At 38.9% G+C, this 24,234-nt stretch overlaps 1 protein-coding gene across 8 annotated transcripts in view; it reads right to left on the bottom strand.

The window, feature by feature from the left end:
• Positions 1–24,234, bottom strand: part of LOC103036368 (cAMP-specific 3',5'-cyclic phosphodiesterase 4D) — a 216,136-nt gene that overhangs the window by 56,215 nt on the left and 135,687 nt on the right. Inside the window, exon 1 of one of the 8 annotated variants that reach the window (XM_022680781.2) lies at positions 13,105–13,323. The exons of 5 other annotated variants lie outside the window; for them this stretch is intronic. In XM_022680781.2, the coding sequence (XP_022536502.2) occupies positions 13,105–13,316 (212 nt within the window). In that variant the 5' untranslated portion in view covers positions 13,317–13,323. Of the gene's footprint in view, positions 1–3,608; positions 3,961–13,104; positions 13,324–24,234 lie in introns of those variants that run through there. 2 more of the 8 variants (XM_022680786.2, XM_022680788.2) reach the window with 2 other exon arrangements.

Below are 24,234 nucleotides of genomic sequence, written 5' to 3' on the forward strand. Positions count from 1 at the left end.
TCCGCCTCTTTATCACAGTTTAGGAGTCTTTATAGCAGTCAGGAGTCACCTGGGCAGGTACGTCCGGGGGCCGGCAGGGCGAGGCTGACGCACGCAGGGGCCCAGGGCCCCGTGGGGTTGCTCTAATTGGCCAGCGGGTGGAGCACTGACCCTCGGCTCCTGCTTCGCTGATGACAAAAGGGTTTATTTATAAAGGCGGCGGAGACGTGTGGAGAGGCAGATGAGGCAGGAGAGGAGCTCTGGGCGCGAGAGTCGAGCGAGAGGAGCTGGGGGGGGGGGCGTTGGGCGCGAGAGGAGCCGTGCGAGAGCCGAGCGAGAGGGTGCCCTTGGCCCGTTTTTGGCAGAGGTCGTCCCCAGATAAAACTCTGCTCTGAGAGACGCCAGAGAAAGAGAAGGAGCGTCCGGGGAGCCGAAACGGAGCGTCCGTGACGCAACCCGCGCTCCAGAACAGTTCCTCACACCATCAGACACGCACCGCTCGGGGTCGAGGCCACGCGAACAACACTCACGCAAGGCGGAGGGGGTGCTGAAGCATGCAGCAGCATCTGTTCCTGGACCAGCCGGTGCAGATCCTCCAGCTCATTAACCCTTTAAACAGCCACACCATCTAAACTACTCATAGCTGCTTCAGAAATCTGATATATTCTTATATACTTTCTATTTTTTAAAGCAGTATTATTATATAGTTTATTATCAATTATATCTAAATAGACAACACTAGCATTAACACTCTTTTAACACTAATTTAGTGATCTATAGGCAAGTTGTCAACCGTGCACCACGCAGCTTGTTTTAGGGCATGTTAGTATGTCTTTTCTATCGTAACGACGGGAAAAGTACACCAGATTGATACTTCAAAGGTGCTGTGTCCACATAAGTTTAAAAATTGTCAGTGTTGATAATTCACTGCCAAGATAGCAATGAACCTCTATGAGTTGACGTTATTTTCTGTCTAGGTTGTATTCAGTCAGTGGTGCTCCTGTGTTTTCCGTTTGCCAAGATAAACCTGCAGTACTCTATAAAAAATGCACTCGGTCGGACTGGTTATACGGTTTGTTTACGCTGATCATTCTCATAAAACAGCTAAACCAAACAAAAAAAAACATAAACATTCCCAACACTGGTCAAGAAGGACTAGCTTAGCCAGCTTTACCAGCTGCAGCTGTTCATTTCTCAGTGGAGAGACTATTGTTCCGTGGTTAATCCGTCTATAATCTATAATAAACGTAAGGTGTAATCCGAGCCAGAACTGAAACAGAAAACTCAAAAGTTCTAAAACACCCCAAAAACTCTAAAACTCTATTATACTGAAACTTCAAAAATCTTAAGCTCTAAAATGGAAAAACTCTATAAAGCTATAAAACTCTAAAGTTCTAAATCTTTAAAGGTCTGAACTCTAAAGTTCTAAGGCTCTAAAACTCTACAGTTCTAAAACTCTAAAGTTCTAAAACTCTAAAGTTCTAAAACTCTAAAGCTATAAAACTCTAAAGCTATAAAACTCTAAAGTTCTAAAACTCTAAAGCTCTAAAACTCCAAAGCTCTAAATCTTTAAAGGTCTGAACTCTAAAACTCTAAGGCTCTAAAACTCTACATTTCTAAAACTCTACAGTTCTAAAACTCTAAAGTTCTAAAACTCTAAAGTTCTAAATCTTTAAAACTCTAAAGCTCCAAAGCTCCAAAACTCTAGAGCACTAAAACTCTAAAACATTAAGGCTCTACACTTTGAGGTCCCTAAAGCTTTAAGGGCTCTAAAACTTTAAAATTCTAAAATTCGGAAACTCTAAAACTCTAAAGCTCTAAAACTCTAAAACTCCAAAACTCCAAAACTCTAAAGCTCTAAAACTCCAAAACTCTAAAGCTCTAAAACTCTAAAACTCTAAAACTCTAAAGCTCTAAAACTCCAAAACTCTAAAACTCTAAAGCTCTAAAACTCCAAAACTCTAAAGCTCTAAAACTCTAAAACTCCAAAACTCTAAAGCTCTAAAACTCTAAAACTCTAAAACTCTAAAGCTCTAAAACTCTAAAACTCTAAAACTCTAAAGCTCTAAAACTCTAAAACTCTAAAACTCTAAAGCTCTAAAACTCCAAAACTCTAAAGCTCTAAAACTCTAAAACTCTAAAACTCTAAAACTCTAAAAGCTCACTGGTGTAAATCATGATATGCTTTTAATTTCTAACCACCTCCAGACTGCCTGTACCTGTTTTAGTTAGGGTTTATGTTTTTATCTCTCTAATTGTATCTAAACACTCAGTGTTATGTAGGGTTAACTCTCAGGGTTCAGCCTCGGGGGTGTAGATAATAGAAACCCGACTCCGGTGATTTCACAGCCGGACTGGAGGAGGAGAAAAGATCCTGAACAAAGTTAGAACAAGACAAACAGCAGCTCACAGACCAAGATACCATACAAACAACACAACACAACAAAACACAACACAAACCTCGTTACCAACAACATCAGCTGGCTACACTATAAAAAAAAAAACTATAAAATTAGCAGTTTAAACCTTTCAGAAGCGACTGCCACCAAACACATGTCAGAAAAGTTTAATTCTTTGTTTAACTAAAGTTTTAATTGATCCTCTGGCTCTTTATGACCCATTATTAAACACACAAATAACACAATCCAACAACAACAACACTACATTATAAAACTATTAGCTTCTTCAACCTTAACAAAGGTTTTAGTTTAACCATTTAAAGCCCAAACCATCAAATAACTGCCAAAATTCAGACTGCCAGGACCTTCAGTCCAGAGTAATTATTAAAATTAAAAATAACAAAACACTTTGGTAAAAATTGGTCAAATCTTATTAACTTTTAATAGAAGTAAATGTAAAAATAATTGAATTTATATTTGTGCAAAAAAACAAAGCATTTTGACATATTCAGTTAATGCCAAAATGCCAACTGTGACAATATGGGACTTTTATTTTGTAACATTGTAGTAGTTATATCTGCAATGTGTTGCTCACAGCAAACTTTAAGTTGCCCTTAAAGTTTTATTCAAGTCATTTTACACTTCTATAATCCACCAGGGGCAGAGAAAATACATTTCAAATTAATTTTCTTGCTTATATAATTTAAAAGTATATATTTATTTAAGGTGTATATATATATAGTATAGTATAGTATAGTAATCCTATATACAATGTGGTTGTTAGTCTAAAATAAAACGTGTAGATAGTTGTTGTTTTTTTTAAGCAGCACTACGGAAGTTGCTTCAGCTCTAAAGGACACACTTTACACATGCATTTCTGGACAAGCTGAGAGATATAGAGCTACAGAAGCGTCACTGAGAGAAAGTGTGGACTGAGGAGGTGATAGAGTGGTAATATTACAGGATTTTACACTAATATTCACACTCGGGTTACGCAGAGTTACACAGAGTTCTGGAGAGTGTTGTTCTGCATTTATTGCATCACCAGAGTTACATAGTGCAGTTAGCAGGGTTTAAAGTAAAGTAAAAATATGGCATACTCTAATATTACTTCCAGTAGTAAGAGTATCTCTATTGCTACCACTAGAATGAGGTTATATTTCTACAGTACAGTAACTGGTACCGGATATTCGCTGTATAAGAGGATGAATAAAAGCGAGAGAACTTTACCAGATGCCCTCTGTGTTCCTGAGAGAGCTGGTGGACCGAGACCGGGGCTTCATAACGATGCTCATGTTTCCAGGCGTCCCGATACTTTCTCTCCCTCCACTTTCTCTTCCTCCACTTCTTTGTGTGTTTTGGTTTGTAGTTCAGCTCCTATTCCTCCACTGTGGGCATGCTCACCCGCAGCAGCTCGGCCTCAATCTGTCTCTCCGTCCCATAGCGCTCTCACACTCACTGCCTCCCTCTCTCTCTTTTCCTTTCTCTTCCTCTCGCTCTCTCTGACTCTCACTCTCTCTCTCTCTCTGTGGGCTGAGTTAGCGCTGGCTGTGGTCTCGTGTTTCCTCTCTCTCTCTCTCTCTCTCTCTCCTCTGTCGTTCTGTCGCTCTCTCCCTTTGCGGGTAACAGTGGTCAGGGGAAGGGGGCGGGAGGGTGTTGTATGGGCCAATGTGTGTGTGTGTGTGTGTGTGTGGGTGAGTGTGTGTTTGAACTGTATGTATATGTGGGTTCATAATTGTATTTGTGTATATGTGTGCGTGTGTGAGTGTGTGTTTTAGTGGTTGTGCGCTGGTACTGTATGTTTATATGTTCATATGTTTATAAGTGTGTGTGTATGCGACTGTAAGTGTGCATTAGTGTGTGTGTGTGTGTGTGTATGTCTATGTGTCTGCGTGTGTGTCTGTTTGTTTTTGTGTATTAGTACTGTATGTCTATGTGTGTATGTGTCCTCTACACTGTGTTCAATTTTCTTAATGAATGGACCAATAGAAATTCTCTAATTTTACCTGAAATAATCATTGGAGAGCGGCAATATACATTAGTGTGTATGCGTGTGTGTGTGTGTGTTTGTGTGGTTGAGCTTTCTATGTATATGTATATGTGTATGTGTGTGTATTTGTATTTGCCTGTGTATGTGTACATGTGTGTATGTATGTATGTGTGTGTGTGTGTGTGTGTGTGTGCTGTATCTAAGTCACAGTGGCTTTAGGGAGTGTAGTGTTGGAGTCTGGGGGCCGGGGGGAGATGGTGGTGTGTGTGTGTGTGTGTGTGTGTGTGTGTGGGGGTTGGTCTGCAGCTGGTGACAGCATCAGAGCCTGGTTCTCTGGGAAGCGTGGCACTCTCACCAACGTGCCCGTGCACACTCACGTGCATGCTGGGGGTGTCGTCGCTGTCGTGACTCATCACTTAAACTGAATCTGAGAATAATCTGTTAAAACTGATCGTTTTTGATGAAGCGACGGAGATTAGCGGCTAATTTACTGAAGATGCTGCTGCTTATGTTCCAGCGTCCTACTGACCTCACTTCCTAGAAAGTCTGTGTGTGTTGTTACATTGTATTCTGTACTGTATTCTGGGTAAATACAGGGCGGAGCCTTCCTATACTTCACCCTGATTGGTTTATAGAATTTTGTGCAGGTGCTGTGCCATCGAGTGCCAGTTTGCAGATTCTCGCCATATTCTTTGTATTAGTGTTTATAAATAGGGGTTAATCTAAAGTTACAGTAGATACAGAATCACCAGAACCATAATCTGATGTACCCGTACTGCTCTGTAATTAATCTACAGTTACAGTAGATACAGAATCACCAGAACCATAATCTGATGTACCCGTACTGCTGTGTGATGCTCCTATTTATTTTAGCTCACCAAGGGGAGATGGTGTTCGGCACAACACCTCTTCTGTTTTGTTTTTTGATTGTTTAAAAGGTAAAATATTAAGGTAAAATCCTGTAACATTGCTGTACCCGCTTATCTTACTTTCAATGATGCTTCTGTATCTCAGCTTGTCCAGAAATGCATGTGTAAGGTGGCCCTTGAAGGGGGAACCCAAGAGCCAGAAATAAAGTAATACAGACTCTCACATAATTCTGCTTTAACAGTAGGCTTAGGCTGCTTATCAATATGACTGTTTGTTACTGTTATTTACTAACTTTAATTCACAATGCTGTCTGTGTGTACAGAGCTTTAAACACAGCGTGGTCCCTCCCTTTGTCTCTAAACAAATCTGAAACTGGGTTAAGCTTACAGCAAAGTTCTAGACCCCACGTCTTAATACTGCAGAAAAACAAACATGCTTATGTGTGTGTGTGTGTGTGTGTGTGTATGTGTGTATAGATAAGGTTGGTTAGGTAGTGCATTGTAAACTATAGCAAATGATTTGCTTCAGCCAATTTTATTAAGCATCTTGTTAAAAGTTGGTCTAACTAAATAATCTGTTTTGGCAAAATTTGGAATGTACCATATATTGCTGTTTATAAAAAATCCTGTGCTAGATTTCAGGGTAAATCAGAGAAAACAATAAGAAACTGCTCTTTAGTTATTGGTCTCATCAGGAATCTTAAGTAATGTATTATTTTACTCCCCTTTTCTGTTTTTTTTTCTTCTATTATTGTTTGTAATCATTAACAATTAACAATTAGGTTTTATAAGATTTCTAGTTGGCACATCTGATGCTGGTTTTCTTCAAAATTAAAAGTATGAGTTTGCCTCAAAACTCAAAAATCTATTGTATCTATTGTAGTAAGTTGACTTTTTTTCTTTTTTACAGTGTGATGGTGTTACAGTGTGTGTATAGTAACAAAACTTATCTTGCTGTCCATTAATATATGAATATAAAACAGAATATAACAGGATTCCTTCACAGGCCCAGTACTGTATATGTGTGTGTGTTGTACTGTCCAGCAGACCGTATCTGATCTAATTACAAGCACTGGAAGATGTAAAAAGCAGCTACCAACGTCACAGGCTTTCAGATATGGCCTCCACCTCCCCCTCTCCCACTCCCACTCCCAGCTACGCTTCCTTATCCCAGTGCTGACTGGCCTCGGGCCGGCCCATCACCAGCCCGACTCACCCCCCCACACTCCAACCTGCCCTTCATTACCCTGTAAAACTCAACCACATCCCGAACCAGCGAGAAATTAGCAAAAAAGTGACGGGTAAGGAATACGTCAGAATTCTGAAAATACCAAGAAGATCCACCAAAGAACACTGACGTCCCTGTTGTGTTCATTAAACCAGTTTGAGACTGTTCGATTTGTGATATCATACATGACCGAGTTGGCCAGTGTTGACCAGAAAACATTATATTATATATATATATATATATATATATATATATATATATATATATATATATATATATATATAATATTATTAGTTTCTGTCTGCATACTGTAGAAAGTGTAATACTCACTAAATATGTATTTATACAAACAGATGTACGGTAACTGAAAACAGGTGAATGTAGCCAGTACTCAGGTGAGAAAGAGGCATGAGCATGCAGGCTATTTTAAGGGCCCTATGTGTATAGATAGATAGATAGATAGATAGATAGATAGATAGATAGATAGATAGATAGATAGATAGATAGATAGATAGATAGATAGATAGATAGATAGATAGATAGATAGATAGATAGATAGATAGATAGATAGATAGATAGATAGATAGATAGATAGATAGATAGATAGATAGATAGATAGATAGATAGATAGTCTACTGTGTTGTCTCTGAAAGTAAAGGCCACTGAGTTATGCCTGGAGACAAATAACCGTGGCATTACCCATCACCACCACAGCGTTTCAGCAGCAGCTATTGATAGCAGGACTCTCTGAACACTCTGAGAGAACCAGCAGCTGTTCCTCTGTTACATATACGGCACTGAGGATACTGTTTCAACCAGAGAGAGAGAGAGAGAGAGAGAGAGAGAGAGAGAGAGACAGAGAGAGAGCGAGAGAGAGTGAGAGAGAGTGAGAGAGAGAGAGGATTCAGGAGGTAATATAACAGAAGACAATACCGTCCAGGAACAGTTAAACCACAAAGACAGGCCTATCAGGTGTCCAGAAAATACATAAACAAGAATAAACACCTGTTTACCAGCATTTTACATGTTTTAGATCTGTTTATAAACTGTAGTCATATTTCTAGACTTACTTCTTTACCATTTTTTCACTATCATTATATTTACTGTTATTGTTATTGTTATTACTACTCTATTACTATATTATTACGCTATAATATAATAGTTGTTTTCCCAAATCCAAACCTGAGCTTAAAAAAATACCAATGATATTTATATTTATGACGATGAAGATAAACATAATGATAATGATAAAGTTAATGATGAAGATAAAGTTAATGATTAAGATAAAGGTAACAATAAAGATAAAGGTAATGATGATTATAATAATGATAACGATAAAGATAATGATTATCATCATGATTATTTTTATCTTTATCTTAATCATTATCTTTATCGTTATCATTATTATAATCATCATTACCTTTATCTTTATTATTACCTTTATCTTAACCATTACCTTTACTTTCATCATTAACTTTATCATTATCATTATGTTTATTATAAAGAAAATAATAAAGATAAAGGTAATGATGAAGATAAAGACAATGGTTAGAAAAAAGGTAACGATTGTTATAATGATAATGATGAAGATAAAGATGAAGGTAATGATTAAGATAAAGGTAATGATGAAGATAACAATAGTGTTGGAGATAAAGATAATGAAGATTACGATAAAGATTAAGATAAAGATAATGGTTAAGATACACATAATGATTATTATAATGATAAAGATAAAGATTAAGATAAAGGTAATGATGACTTTTATAAAGAAAATGATAATGATAATAATGAAGATAATGGTAATGATAGGTATATAAAGTGTGTGCTGAGAGGTTGAGCAGTGTTGTGGGTGAAGCTGAAGGTTCTGGTTTATTCAGGTTCTGATTATGAAGATAAAGGTAATGCTTTAGATAACGATAATTAAGATAAAGGTAATAATCGGTATTTAAAGTGTGTGTTGAGAGGTTGAGCAGTGTTGTGGGTGGAGCTAAAGGTTCTGGTTGTGAGAGTCAGTGAGGAGCACGTGCTCTGGATCAGATTTCACGCTGGTCGGGCCGCAGTGTCTCGTGGGTCTCTGTGGAGCGTGAACTGTTATATTAGAGTCTATTAGACTCAGATATGTCCCGCTGTCACATGACCGGGGGGAGTGAGAAGTGCAGGACACTGTGATGTACTGTACGTACCGAACCCTCGAGACACGTGACCTCTGACCCCCGGAGCATGCTCACACTCACAGAGACCAGAGCTAGCAAAACATTACGACCTGCTGTGTCCCAAACACACACTGCACCTTCATACACACTATCCCATAATCCCTCACCACACCATCTGAACCTGAATCAGTTTCCCTGATTTTGCTATTTATAGATTTATGTTTGAGTAAAATGAACATTGTTGTTTTATTCTATAAACTACAGACAACATTTCTCCCAAATTACAAATAAAAATATTGTCATTTAGAGCATTTATTTACAGAAAATGAGAAATGACTGAAATAACAAAAAAGATGCAGAGCTTTCAGACCTCAAATAATGCAAAGAAAAAACAAGTTTTATGAGTTCAGAAATCAATATTTGGTGGAATAATCCAACACTGGTTTTTAATCACAGTTTTTTTCATGCATCTTGACATCTTGTTCTCCTCCACCAGTCTTACACACTGCTTTTGGATAACTTTATGCTGCTTTACTCCTGGTGCAAAAAATTCAAGCAGTTCAGTTTGTTGGCTTGATGGCTTGTGTTCATTGATAAGAAATACATAATTTTTAAGTGCTCTCTTATTTTTTTCCAGAGCTGTGTTTTTTTTATGTTTGTCAAATTATAATTTTACTCCCATACACATACAGCACATCAAAACACACAGAGCCATACCCAACACTACAGCGCCATCTAGGGTTAAACATACCAACAACTGAACAGCAGCCCATCTCACCAGCATTCCTCACTAAAAATATATATATTGTATTTTATTATAATGTATTTTCTACATACAGATTAATATTAAAGGCTCCATTAAATCTATCTATCTATTGGGTTTGCGGTATTTCACTGTATTGTGTTTTATTATTATTATTATTATTATTATTATTATTATTATTATTATTATTATTATTATTTATTTATAGTTTTTCCTGACTGGGCTTTAATATAGGGTTGTGACTTACAGAGTCAGAGCTGAGTCAGAGCTGAACACAGGGACATACTGAGGCTCATACACGTCAATATATAACAATATAATGTTTAATAGGTTTACAAATATTAAATATATTTATTAATATATAGTTAACTGTTGATAAATACTTATGTGAATCTAAAAAAAGCTATTTTGAACTATTATTATTATTATTATTATTATTATTATTATTATTTATTTATAGTTTTTCCTGACTGGGCTTTAATATAGGGTTGTGACTTACTCTACTGTTAGAAGTACATATAATATCAAACATATAAATATTAAGGCTTTAAATTAAGGCTTTGATTACTGTAGGGTTAACTTCGTCCCACAAACTTAAATATATGAAGAAATCAGACTTTATTAGCAGAAAAACAGCTGAAGAATGTAAACAATAGATCTTAAAACTATCTATCTATCTATCTATCTATCTATCTATCTATCTATCTATCTATCTATCTATCTATCTATCTATCTATCTATCTATCTATCTATTATAAACTCTTCTTACTGTTGATGCACGCCACTCGTAACGGGAGTAAGTGCAGTCAGGCCTTTCTTTCACTGCTGTAGTTTAAACACCTCTTCAGTATATAGAGTACATATAGAAAGTGCAGATATTATGTTGAGCAGTGTATGGTGTTTTTTCTGCAGGAGTAAAGTGGTGTGAAAGTTGAGGTTTAGCTGAAACTTATAAAGCACTTTAGCGGCCCGAGCCCGGCCCGGCCCGAGCCGAGTGCAACATCCTCTTTCAACACCAGCAGAGCATTGCACCACTGATCACTGAGTCAGTGCAGAGTCAGAGCTGAACACAGGGCCATACTGAGGCTCATACACGTCAATATATAACAATATAATGTTTAATAGGTTTACAAATATTAAATATATTTATTAATATATAGTTAACTGTTGATAAATACTTATGTGAATCTAAAAAAAAGCTATTTTGAACTGGAGCTGAACTGTGCATTACTGCATTAACGCAACGCAGAACTTCTCTATTTCTCACAGCGCAACTCATTCACCTCTCACACACAACAAACAGCACAACCAACTGCAAAACCGAGGTTCTGTGTGTGTGTGTGTGTGTGCATGCAAATTGATGTTATGCTGCTTATAAACTTGTTGGCATCCTAAATTACATTAAAGCCTCAAAACAAGTCCACTTTTTATCCTAAAGCGGAATATATACAAGCTGCTATGAGTAATGAAATAGACTGATATTTGTACAGAACTGTGCAAAAGTATTAGGCACCACTCACAATTTTAAATTTAACAATTTCAAAGCTTCTCTCACTGGCAATAAATGATTTATTAGTATATATATTGATTAATAGAAGATTAGTATTAGAAAAAATACACATAACAATTATGTGTTGTGTGATTTTCCACCATTAAATCCTCTCCAAATCTCTCCAACCACAACAAGTGACTGATGAAATAAGTAATGCAAACACTGACTGTATAATAAATGTTATTATTTTCGTTGTCACAATATATACTATAGTGTTTTCACGATAATCACCCTGAAAGAGCAACGCTAGCAGTTTACTCATTTACTCATGACATAACAAAGCCGAAGGTAGAGTGAGGGCAGAGTAAAGTAGAGAAAGGTAGACTGAGGTTGAGTGGAGTGAAGCAAGGTAGAGAAGGGCAGAATAATGTGCAGAGCGAGGCAAAACAGAAAAGTGAGGTGGAGAGAGGTAGAGTGAGTTATAGAAAAGAGGTAGAGGAAGGTAGAGCGAAACAGAGTGCGGTACATTGAGGTAAAGAGAGATGGAGTAAGGAAGAACAAGCTGAAGTGAGGTAGAGTAGGGTAGAATAAAGTGTAGTGAGGTAGGGTGAGGTAGAATGAGGTGTTGAGTGAAGTAGAGTAAGGTAGAGTGAAGCAAAAGGGAAAAGTGAGGTAGAGTGAGTTAAGTTGAGCATGACAGAGCAAGGTAAAGTGATGGAGTGATGGAGGGTGAGGTAGAGTGAAGCAGAGTGTGGTAGAGTGAAATAAAGTAAAATAAAGTGAGGTGAAACGAGGTAGAGTGGGGTACAATGAGGTGTAGAGTGAGGTAAGATGAAGGGAAAAGGGAGGTAGAGAGAGGTTGAGTAAGGAAGAGCGGGGTAGATTGAAGTCAGAGCAAGGTAGAGAGAGATAAAGAGAGTGGTAAAGTGAGGTAGAGTGAAGCAGAATGGGGTAGAGTAAAAAGGAGTGAGGTAGCGTAAGATAGAGTGTGGTAAAGTGAGGTAGCGTAAGAAAGGGTGAGGTAGAGTGAGGTAGCGTGAGATAGTGAGTGAGGTAGAGTATGATAAAGTGAGGTAGAGTGAAGCAGAATAGGGTAGAGTAAGAAGGAGTGAGGTAGAGTAAGGTAAAGCGAGGTAAAGTGAGGTAGCGTAAGATAGAGTGTGGTAAAGTGAGGTAGCGTAAGATAGAGTGTGGTAAAGTGAGGTAGCGTAAGAAAGGGTGAGGTAGAGTGAGGTAGCGTGAGATAGTGAGTGAGGTAGAGTATGATAAAGTGAGGTAGAGTGAAGCAGAATAGGGTAGAGTAAGAAGGAGTGAGGTAGAGTAAGGTAAAGCGAGGTAAAGTGAGGTAGCCTAAGATAGAGTGGGGTAGAGTGAGGTAGCGTAAGATAGTGAGTGAGGTAGAGGTACACAGTAATTGCTCCACACCAAACAGCCAATCAAAGTGCTGCAAAAGAACCTTCAAGAAGCTAGATTAAACTAATTTCAGATCTTAATTTTATCGTGTTTCACATCATCGATATCAGGATATCCCACAGCGCTATCACACCGAGCATTTTTGTCCTGCACTAAAAATCACTATTACCAAAAACAAAAAAACAAGAGATAAGGGCCCTCAGGGGCCTCTGGGGACCCAAGCAACTCTGAATATATAGCTTACAGCTCTAAACTTACAGTATCAGCACCCTTACATCACACGCCTTCCTGATAAAAGAACACAACTTAATGACATAATCATCACTCATCTCATCACTACAGTGAGTACAGATACACAGATAACCACATCACTGCCTCACTTATTATACTGTAGCTCTACGAGCTATGAGACAGATCAAGATGAAGTGATTGATAGACAGAGAGAAAAAGAGAAAGAGAGAGAGAGAGAGAGAGAGGGATAGCGCCTTGTTTGCCTCTGAGCTTATACAGCTTTAAGCCACTGAGGGCTTAGCGAGGTGGAACTGTGTGTCCAGGCTGCCACTGATACTGTTAATAAAGTTTTAAACTAAATACCAAATAGCAAAGCTAACCCCCTGAGATGTGTACGGAGACAGAGACGTGGACGGAGACAGAGACGTGGACGGAGACAGAGACGTGGACGGGGCCAGGGACGGATGCAGGATGCCTCGTCCTTCAGTCAGTCGCTATAAGAAAAGACAGGTGTACACCAGCAGGACCCAACCACAGTGCCGGGTCCAGTGCCGGGTCCAGTGCCAGGTGGCAGGTCGGTACAGTACCTGTAAGACCGCAGCAGCCGCTTCCTCTTCATGCCCTTGGACACGACGCCGCTGGGGGCTATGAAGCTGCCGCTGTGCTCCCTGTGCCAGTCCATAGCCACCGACCGGGTGGTGTGTTTCCTGTGACAGGAGCCTCGCAGAGTGCCGGCTGCTTCCTGCAGTCCGCCTCGCTGAGCTGAGCTGCAACTCTCCCTCACCACCCCCACCACCATCAGCGCTGAGGACCAGCCCACACCACTCCCACTGGCCTCCATTTACCCACGCTGCCTTTCTCCTCCTAATCTGATTAGGCCTTCGGGGACACGAAGTTCAGCCTTGGCTTCTCTCAGCTCAGGGCCTCCCTCACCACAAAACACACACACACCTCTCACCTGCCTCACCTTTCCTCACACCCACTAATACACTTTCACATTCGGGCTAACACACATTCTTGCTATTTAAAAAAACAAAGAGGTACAGTGCAAGCCAAAGTTTTGGACACACTTTTTCACTCAGGTTTTTTCATTTGTTCCTACCTAATTGTTGTGGCGGTCCTGATGAGTGCCAGTTTCATCATTATAATGTTGTTTTTAAATAAAAAGATATCAAATTTTTGACTGGTACTATATGTGTGACACATGCAAAGGACTAACAGCCACACTATTTCATTTTTTGAAATGAACAGTGTATATAAACTAAATACAGCACACAGCAGTGGCCAAAAAAACGTTTTTTTCACATTTTTGTATTTTTTGTCTTTTGTGCTTATCAAAAAAAATCTACGAAATTTAAGTGCATCTTTTTCTGCTATAACTGTAATTCATTAGATCTCATTCATTTCATTATTTCAGCTATTTCAGAATATTTGATGCATCTCTAGTCCCTAATCCCTACATGCTTCTCACACAATTTTTTTATTACGCTACTGTATTTCTCAGCTTGTCCAGAAATGCATGTGGCACTTAAAGCAGGATTTGCAGCAGCTTTACTGCTTTGCTTTTTTAAATTGAAGGAAAACGCTACTTGCTGTGTTAATGGATGTATTTGTTCTGAAGTTGATTGTAAACGTTTAGAGGTTTAAGGTTAAAACCAGCTGCTATTTAGGGCAGTGTTACTAAGTTCTGAGAAGTATTCTGAGAGTATTAGGTCTGCAGGTCGACTTAAGAGCTTTCTTAGGTGAATAAACACAATATGAGATGGGTCTCCTTTCCCAGAATTCCTTTCCAGCATGATCTGGCTGATCACGCTTCCTATTAAAGGGCTAAATGCTCGGCTATGCTAAGCCTTGTGTTTTTCCTAAGATGCTAAATTGCACTGCGGGGGTTTGGGGGTGGGTAGGGGGAGTGGCTGGGGTAATACCTTGTTATGGGTCCTGCGTAGATCATGATATTAACCGGCTGTGGCCAGAGAACCTGTGAAATCTTGGTTAAGCCCTCTGATTGGACGGCTAAACACTCTAGCTTAAGGCCTTTCACCTACATTCACCCCCTTTTACTAACTGACCTAAACACAGGGGTTAGCAGAGCCAGAGCTGCTTACAGAGTACAGCTAACCAATACCAATAATCAATACAGAAAAAAATTAAAGATATATAGCCAAAACCATAAAGCAAAACAACATCCTGAATTGCCTTCTTATTAAGATATTACCTCTCAAATATTCGTCAGTTTTAATTTTTCAGGCTGAAAACAGGGAGAATAAAAAAGCACTTTTAGTAGTTTTTAGTTTGGAACAAGTAAAAAAAAATGAACAGTTTGTACCAAAAAATTACTAATTTATTATAAATCACACACTTTTTCAGCAGTAGGGGCAGGCCCACACTTCACCCCTCCTCCTGGGTCATAGGAGGCAGCCAGAAACGGCAGGTTTAAGTTCATTTTTTAATGCTATACTCGTATAAACTGGATGCAGAGTAAAACAAAAGTGTGTGATACGAGTGCAAGTACAGGAGCTGTTCAGTGTTTCGTCATAGAGAGTATCGTTGGTAATCGCAAAAAACATGGAAATACCATGAAATATCATGATATTATTTTAGGAACACATCGCTCACCCCTAGAGTCTACAGAAGTTAATTACAAAATAAAAAAAAGTTTGCAGTTTACAGATGCTTTGTTTCTACCAAATTATTTGAAATATTTATACAAAATCCAACTTTTTTTTAACAATGATTTTGTTGCGGGAGTAAATCTTATAAAGTAACGAAACGTTTGTTTTTTCTATGTTTTGATATTTCACCAAGAATAATGTTGTTAATAACAATAAAAAATTAAAATACCCTAAAATATTGTTATATTCTTTTAGGGACATATCGCTCAGATGCTTTGTTTCTACTGAATGATTGAAACTGTTAAATTTATATGCAAAATAAAACTATTTTTACCAATGATTTTGTTGCAGGAGTACAAAAATCCTGAAATTAATTTTAAAAACAATGTCGTTATCAATAACGATAAAAACACCCTGAAATATCGCAACATTATTTTAGAGCCATTAACAAAACAGGCCTAGAAATTATTATTAAATGCAATTAATATGTTTTATATGACATGCAAATTAAGTATAACAAAGCAGAATTGTAATGTATTTTCCCAAATACCCAATTCCAGACACAACCTTTCCACAATCACCAAAACGCACCAAAAACACCAAAATAATTCCAAATCAATGCCGCGTCCGAATCTTACCATCTCCTCCTGACCTTGATGTCGATTGGTTTATGGGTGGCGAATGGCGAGCCTCTGGTGGCCATCTCCCAAAAGAGGAGCTCGGTACTGGCGGGCAGACTCATCTTCTACACCAGCTCATCCCCACCAGCTCCATCCAGCCCCTTAAATAACCCCCCCCCCCCCCCCCCCCAGGGTCATGTGACACCCGGCACCCACGCCCAGCACTGACAAACACTGACTATGAATATGGGCATCATGCATATCACTGAAAGCACCGGGCCGGGTCTAGACCAGACAACAGGTCTCCATACGCTAATGAATACAAGAGAGCGCCGGCAAGAACCCGGAGGTACGATTTATACAGATCAGCCATAACATTATAACCATCTACCTGTTTCCCAGCAGTCCTGAGGACTTAAGAACAAAATAAAATAAGCTGAAACATTGGATAACATGGATAAAAATAAAGATAAAATTAGCCGACAGACTTCTTCTGAGGTAGGGATCTATATATATGGGGTGTATAAACAAGCAGATGGACATAATGCTAAGCTTGATCTATGTATATTACTTTAAAAGGGTTACAATTCAATAGGGTAACCTACGGTAGCATACACCATTGTAGCAAAACACCATAGATACCACCCAGGATATCATAGCAACCACAAAAAATACTATATTATTGACCCTGCAACACCATATGAACCACTAAGCAGCTACTTAGCAACTTAGCAACTCCATAGCAACCACGCAGGATGCCATAGCAACCATATGCAGTGAAGTACAATAGTAACCACCTGGCAACTGCCTGGGATACGACAACAACCAATTCGCAACATAAAAACAACCTTCTTGGCTACCACAGCAACCACACAGCAATGTTCTTGCAACTGGCTGCCTTGAAGTTGCTTTTGTTTGTTTTATATCTAATCTTCTCAAAAAAATCTCTCTTTATCAAAGAGAACTTTCTAGATTTCTGATTGGATGTTGAAGTTAGGGAGTGGTATCTGCACACACAGCAAACTGCAATTCAATAAAACCATAAAATATAAATATAAAAAAACGTTAGCTCTGCCTGGCGTTAGCGACGCGATGCTAATGAGAGCGCGGACCGGCGGGAGTCGTGGCAGATGTTTGCAGTGATCATGCAGCAGCTTCCTCTGATTATTCATCTCCCCACAACACAACACAAAAAATAATAATGCCTAAGTCACAAGGCCGGCTGCGTAACGCGATAGCACCTCGCTAATCCCAGCCGGATCAGCAGCGTTCACCAGGTTACAGCGGGGGGATGATCAGGAACTCGCCACAGCTGAGGAACTCCAATAAAAGTATATATACTTTGAGTATTTACTGTACCTTTAAATGTACTTAAGTATCAAAAGCAAATATCATGTGGTGCAAACCATAACAGCTGTACATGTAATTCAGAACATTCAAAAATAATCTAGTTCTTAAATTTGAAGTATTAATAATTTACATAATCTGCTTTAGTTAGTCTTTTTCAACTTTTTTCAGTTTTATGTGCTAAAAAATGACAGTAAATAACCTGTTTGGTACAGTACAAGACTGTGACTATAAAAAAACTAACAAAAAAACCCCTAAAACTACATAATACAAACACTTATTCAATAAACTTAGCTACACTATTGAGAAATTGTAAATTAACTGAGGAAATTAATACATTTATCCAGCAGACATCGTCTGAGGGAGGGATCTGTATCTACTGTCCAATGGCAAGTCAGCAGATGAGCGAGATGGGCTATCACAGTTAAGCATGAACTAGCTTATTTGCATATAAGTGACAGAGCCCTCAAACGGCTTATTCTGATAGGGACTAAAACGGAAATCTTTAACTTTATCAGAGAGTAATTTTGTGTAAAGAACTTTATGAACCTGTTTTGTATAGAACATAGACTTATTCTAAATTATGTAAAAAAAAAAAGATGTATCTCCTTTAATAGGTGAACAATTGCAAAAATACATTACAATAACATTTATTTTAATTTACAAACATATAAATGAATGTTTTCTGACTGATACAAGACGTTTGAGTCCATAAAGTGTTAAATTAGAGAAAGGTACAATACAATAATTCAGTCCAAAGTAACTCATGCTAAAAAAGGAAAGTTTTAATAAAGTTAATATAAAATATTTAACATATAAATGCAGTTCTGGTCTGATCTGCAGCTGCAGCCTCAGTGGAGACGCTTAACCAGCTCTTTATAAACCTGCATGTTTAATCAGCTGCAGATCAGACGCTGATACAGGTACCGCCGTGTTGCTGAGCGCATCATGCCAACTACTGGCTGCTGTTTGCCAGCTGAGGAAAACTGTGCTGTGATTGGTCCATCCTGATGTCTGTGGTGACCAATCAGAGGAGAGTGAGGGTCAGGAGGGGAGCATTACCCCTGTAGAGGTTCTGACGGTACAAGGACATTCAGAGACACAGAGAGCAGGTCACAGTCGAGTATCACACTGTAATACAGGCTAATATACAGCTCTGGGAAAAAATGAGACTGCTTCAGTTTCTGATTTTGCTATTTATAGGTTTATGTTTGAGTAAAATGAACATTGTTGTTTTATTCTATAAACTACAGACAACATTTCTCCCAAATTACAAATAAAAATATTCTCATTTAGAGCATTTATTTACAGAAAATGAGAAATGACTGAAATAACAAAAAAAGATGCAGAGCTTTCAGACCTCAAATAATGCAAAGAAAACAAGTTCATATTCATAAAGTTTTAAGAGTTCAGAAATAATCAATATTTGGTGGGATAACCCTGTTTTTTAATCACAGTTTTTTTCATGCATCTTGGCATCATGTTCTCCTCCACCAGTCTTACACACTGCTTTTGGATAACTTTATGCTGCTTTACTCCTGGTGCAAAAATTCAAGCAGTTCAGTTTGGTGGTTTGATGGTTTGTGATCATCCATCTTCCTCTTGATTATATTCTAGAGGTTTTCAATTTTGTAAAATCAAAGAAAATCATAATTTTTAAGTGGTTATTTTTTTTCCAGAACTGTATATATTCACTATTTAAGAAAAAAGTTCTGACTTATTTTTGGAGTTTTTGGAGGCTTTTTTTCTGTTTCTTCACCATAAAAATAGATTTCTTTTGTTTTTATTGAACTTGAGTGAATGTGTTTATTGTTGGTTGCTATATTATCGCAGGTGGTGGCTGTGGTGTTGATTGGTGGTTGTTATGTTCTTCCAGGTGGGGGCTGTGGTGTTGCAAAGTTGATGTTACTAGATGGATGCTAAAAACTAAATGATAGGTGGTCTTGATAAGTGAATGCAATATATTAAACAAATAGCTTGCATTTTTAAAAACACTAAATTATTAAAACATTCAATAGCAAATCAATAAAATAAACTGAGTTTCTAATAAATTATTAATAAGAATTATTAATAAGCATCACTTCTGCTGTGTTGTTCTCTCTGCTGCCAGTAGAGGGCAGTATGATCTCATTTCCTGCTGTAATTTCAGATCGTGGTCCAGGCCTTTTCATGTGATGCTGCTGAGGACGAGACGCACATGTGATGCTCCGCAGTGATTTTATTGGCTCTGCTGTGTAAAACGATTTGCCAGGTGTGAAATGGGATCTGCTGCGGTCATCAAAGGGCTTCCCACGCCACCCGGCCTGATTGTTTTCACGATTTTCACGCTTAAATCTCCTACAGAGAGTTTAAAAGTGGGTGACGTGTAACGCACACTGATCAGCCATAACATTATGACCACTTGCTGCATTCTAAACCCATCTTTTATTTAATTTCAGAACCACTCATCATATATTTCATAGTTGTATAATAATTACAGACTCTAGTCTACACAGGACGCTGCCCACAGGAGGACACTGCCCACAGGACACCACCCACAGGAAGCTGCCCAGAGGACACTGCCCATAAGAGGACATCACCCACAGGACAATGTCCACAGGTTGCTGCCCTCAGGAGGACACTGCCCACAGGACACCACCCGCAGGAAGACACCTCCCACAGGACGCTGCCTACAGAACGCCACCCACAAGACGCCACCTAAAGGACACTGCCCACAGGACACTGCCCGCAAGACACCACCCACAGGATGCTACCCACAGGACGCTACCCACAGAACACTGCCCATAAGAGAACATCACCCACAGGATGCTGCCCATAAAAGAACACTGGATGCCACACACAGCACACTGCCTGCAGGACACTGTCCACAGGACCCACCCACAGGACGCTGCCCACAGCATTACACCCACAGGACACTACTGATTAGTCCAGCAGTGATTCTGAGGTGTTTAAGAACTACATCAGCACTGCTGTGTCTGATCCACTCTTACCAGAACAACAGTAAAGCTAAAAAATGGACAATGGACAGGCAGTTAATGGTCATAATGTTATGCTTGATATGTGCGTATTTCCATAGTTTTAGCAGTATTGATTACTAAGGCCTTTTATTATCTTGTAATGTCCTGTAGCCCTGCACTGTCTTGATGTTTTCAGGGGTTTAGAGAGCATGGTCACATGACCGGACTCTGAAAATCTCGCAGCTTCTAAAATTAGACATTTCTTTATGACAACAAACTTTCCCTGCACGAAATGTGGAGGGCAGGATATTTTGAGAATAGGGAACAATTAAAAGCTGGGTATTTTAGGAGATACGAGCTTTAAAGCCCTCTGGCAGAGAAGAAGGCCTTTCCCAGGACACTGTTCACTTGACCTTCTGTCATACAGAACAAAAAACAGCGTTCAGAATGGAAAAATGGCTGGAGGAACACTTCATTCAAGAGTTTTTAACTGTTTTTAACTGAAATATGAAACACTTATTTATATTGCACTGCTCATTACTAAAGGTGTTTTTATACCTGTCGGCTTTGTTCCGTCTCCTCGTGTTTAATAAAATAGCTACTTGTCCACTGCCGTGCACCGCAATTACACTTTGAGAGCGCTCCGTTTCCACGGAGATCCATGTTAAAAACACAACAGCGATTGGAAATGGAGGAGCTACTGAACACAACTGATATCATGTGACCGAGAAAAAAAGCTTTAAAACTCACTGGTCCTCCTGTTTTTTAATTGCAGTCCAGATGTAAAAGTTTTATTGCTGAGTAGAAGTGTGAAATATATTTTTTTAAAGACGTCCCACTGAGAAACTAATCCTGTCTCGATAGGGCTTTAGACAGATGTCAACAGTCAGACGTTCATTGCTATCTTGGCACCCCTGTTTGTTACAAAAACGTGCATACGCAGCAGTGCACAAACCTAAAATAGCAATCCGCCAAAGTCAGAGCTCACCTGGCTTTTAAAGGGAATGATGAGCCAAAGACACGCTGATTGGTTTATTCCACACCCATTATTAATTAAGGTCATTAGAATTAGTACATGCTTTTGAGCATTTCAAGCCATGCAAGGTGTACTTTTCCCGACGTTACGATAGCAAAGACACACTGACAAGCCCTAAATCAAACTGATAAAGACAACCCCGATCTAAAATGTAACAATGTATCATTTTTCTGCTTCTTCCTTTAGAATAAACACTAAACTCACTCTAAACCCTCCACGCTTGCCGCTCTATTGATTCTGGTGATCCAGGGTCTATAGTGATGCCCGAGGCAGTGGTGCAATCACCTCTCCTGTCGCATTTTATTCAGCAGCCGCTGCACTGCTCTGACACGCCGCGCCACCTGCGCCCCCTGCGCCACTCACGTTTCCATGGTGTCGCATTCTTCCCCTGTTGTAAAGAGAAAAGGAGCTTGTTCCAGACGTTACGGGAGATAATTGGTTTCCATGGCGGTTGATGGAAAGGTGGGGGGGGATGGGGAGGAGAGGTGCTCAGGTTTGGGTACGCTGAGTTTCACCTGCTGATACTAAAGCAACAATAAATAGAGTTTTAAATGGGTCTCCAGTGAGAGCTTGTGGTCAGATTTTTCACATCATTTTTGCTGGAGGCGGAGCTGGGGGTGGAGCTAAAGACAGGGCCAGTTACAGTAAAAGCTGTGCTGTCGAGGATGCCTTAAAACACATATTACAGCATTATTACTGTAGTGTGAACAGCAAAGCATCTCAATGCATCCGAATGTGATTAGTAATTAATCCTGTTAATTAATCATTAATGTGCTTTATTTTGGGCGTAAAGTAAAATAATAAACCAATCAGTGTGCCAGTTGTCATTCCCTTTAAGAGCCAGGTGAGCTCTGACTTTGGTGTGCCTGTATCTTAACAGCTTTGCACTTTTGAGCGGATACTGACCGTGCTGTTAAGGTACAAGGGAATTTTTGCACCAGGAGTAAAGCAGCATAAAGTTATCCAAAAGCAGTGTGTAAGACTGGTGGAGGAGAACATGATGCCAAGATGCATGAAAACTGTTATTCCACCAAATATTGATTATTTCTGAACTCTTAAAACTTTATGAATATGAACTTGTTGTTTTCTTTGAATTATTTGAGGTCTGAAAGCTCTGCATCTTTTTTGTTATTTCAGCCATTTCTCATTTTCTGCAAATAAATGCTTTAATTTCTTAAAACCTACACATATTACCATGGCGTACCTCTTCAAATAAGTAATAAATAACTTTTCACTGGTATTGCATTCTAGTTTTTCACACCTTTTCACAACAAATTAAAAGATCTGAAGGCCCAAACTGAACACTGTAAGAAAGAAATCAGCCTTGTACTTCACTGCATCTCTGTTTTAATATGAGTGTGAGTATAGTTCTGTATATTCTTCTGTTTGGAGGTTCTCCTGGTCTGAGCAGAACAGTCCTCCTCTACGTTCTGAGGGATTTAGTGTTTCTGCTGTGATGTTTAGAACGGCTGCCCTGCAGGCAGGAGCTATTTTAGGTCTCAGCCTTTTCACAGACGACCTCATGTTCATGTTCTGTGGTACATTGTGGAGCTCAGAGCTGCACGGTTGATAGCACGCTGCCTTCGCCTTCCACTAAAAGGCATCCAGCACCACATTTTTTCCAGACGCCTGGAGGTTCTTCACCTCACGTGGAGTTCTCGATGAGTGCCAAACATATCTGACCCAGCAGGGCAGCCAAATATCTCCAGCAGCAGCAGCAGAACAATGTTCTAGAAAGCTCCACACAAAGATACACACTGGATACTTCTAAGAAAGCTTCTCAGATACAGTTAAAATATCCTTTATTTTTATATTTCTAATGTTTCTGCTCTCTGTGAAAAGTTGCTTACTAGTCAAATATGTTCACTTAAATATTAATGTTAATATTTATACTACAGAAAACAGAATAAATATAGATTTTAGAAATTTTGAGATTATAAGAGTATCATTTTGATAATTAATAACTTACTTTAAAGTTCTTTGTACTTGTTTTAAGTGATAAAATTTTGCACGATTGAGATAATTCTGATAATTTAGTTTTTGTCAAGAAAGAGAGCTTAAAAAAAGCAACAACATCTGCCAATGGATTAAGACACTTTCAGTACATTATATTGCTTAAAACTAAAATATATATATATATAAGTTAAAAATAAGTTGAATATTCTTACAATTCTTAACAAATAAAATTAAAAAGTAATAATGGATGATCACAAGCCATCAAACCACCAAACTGAACTGCTTGAATTTTTACACCAGGAGTAAAGCAGCATAAAGTTATCCAAAAGCAGTGTGTAAGACTGGTGGAGGAGAACATGATGCTTTATGATGTAGAGTCTCCTGGAATTCAGGCTTTCAGTTAACAGCTGTGCTGAACTCATCAAGAGTTAATTACTTGAATTCCTTGTCTCTTAATGTTGATGTTTGAGAGCATCAGTTAAAGTAAAGTAGTGAAGAGGTAGAGTTACAGGTATACAGCGAATAGTGAATATTTGAGTAATGTTCTCAATAATCCAGATTATGAGAAGCAACAACTACTCAACTAAGTAGGAAAGTACTTTTAAGAATGTCAAGATCATTTAAGAAAGTATCCTTAAGTGCAGTCACTGCAAATAACATCAAAAATGTTATAATGATAAAACTGGCACTAATCAGGACCCTGATTAGGATTCCTTATGCGTTCCCTCACAGTCTGGATCACTTCAGTATTCATTTACAAGTAAATTTTGAGTGTTACTGTATCCACTGGAACTAATTCAAGTGATATAATTATAATATAACAATATTTTTCTGTCCGGCGGCCGCGGCGTGTTGATCCGGACTGTGGGAGGCGGCGCTGGAATGTTTGGTCAGGACAGGGTTTTAATGCAGGAATGCTGATTGTCTTCAGTTCCTGCAGTTCAGCGTTAAGCTCAGCTCTCTCTCTCCTGCAGTATAAACATCCTAATAAGGAAGATCACTTCTCCCATTATACTGAGTCTCTCCCAGCCTCATACCACCCCCCCAACACACACACACACACACACACACACACTCGCTCAGCACCGGCCACATGATACCTGCTCTTAACTTCATCACCTCATTAACCTTTAATGTTCTCCATCTGTCAAAACTGTGAGGTGCGCAGCCGGCCAATCGAATTACACTA

Source organism: Astyanax mexicanus, chromosome 20, assembly GCF_023375975.1.
Source record: "Astyanax mexicanus isolate ESR-SI-001 chromosome 20, AstMex3_surface, whole genome shotgun sequence".
Classification (NCBI taxonomy): domain Eukaryota; kingdom Metazoa; phylum Chordata; class Actinopteri; order Characiformes; family Acestrorhamphidae; genus Astyanax; species Astyanax mexicanus.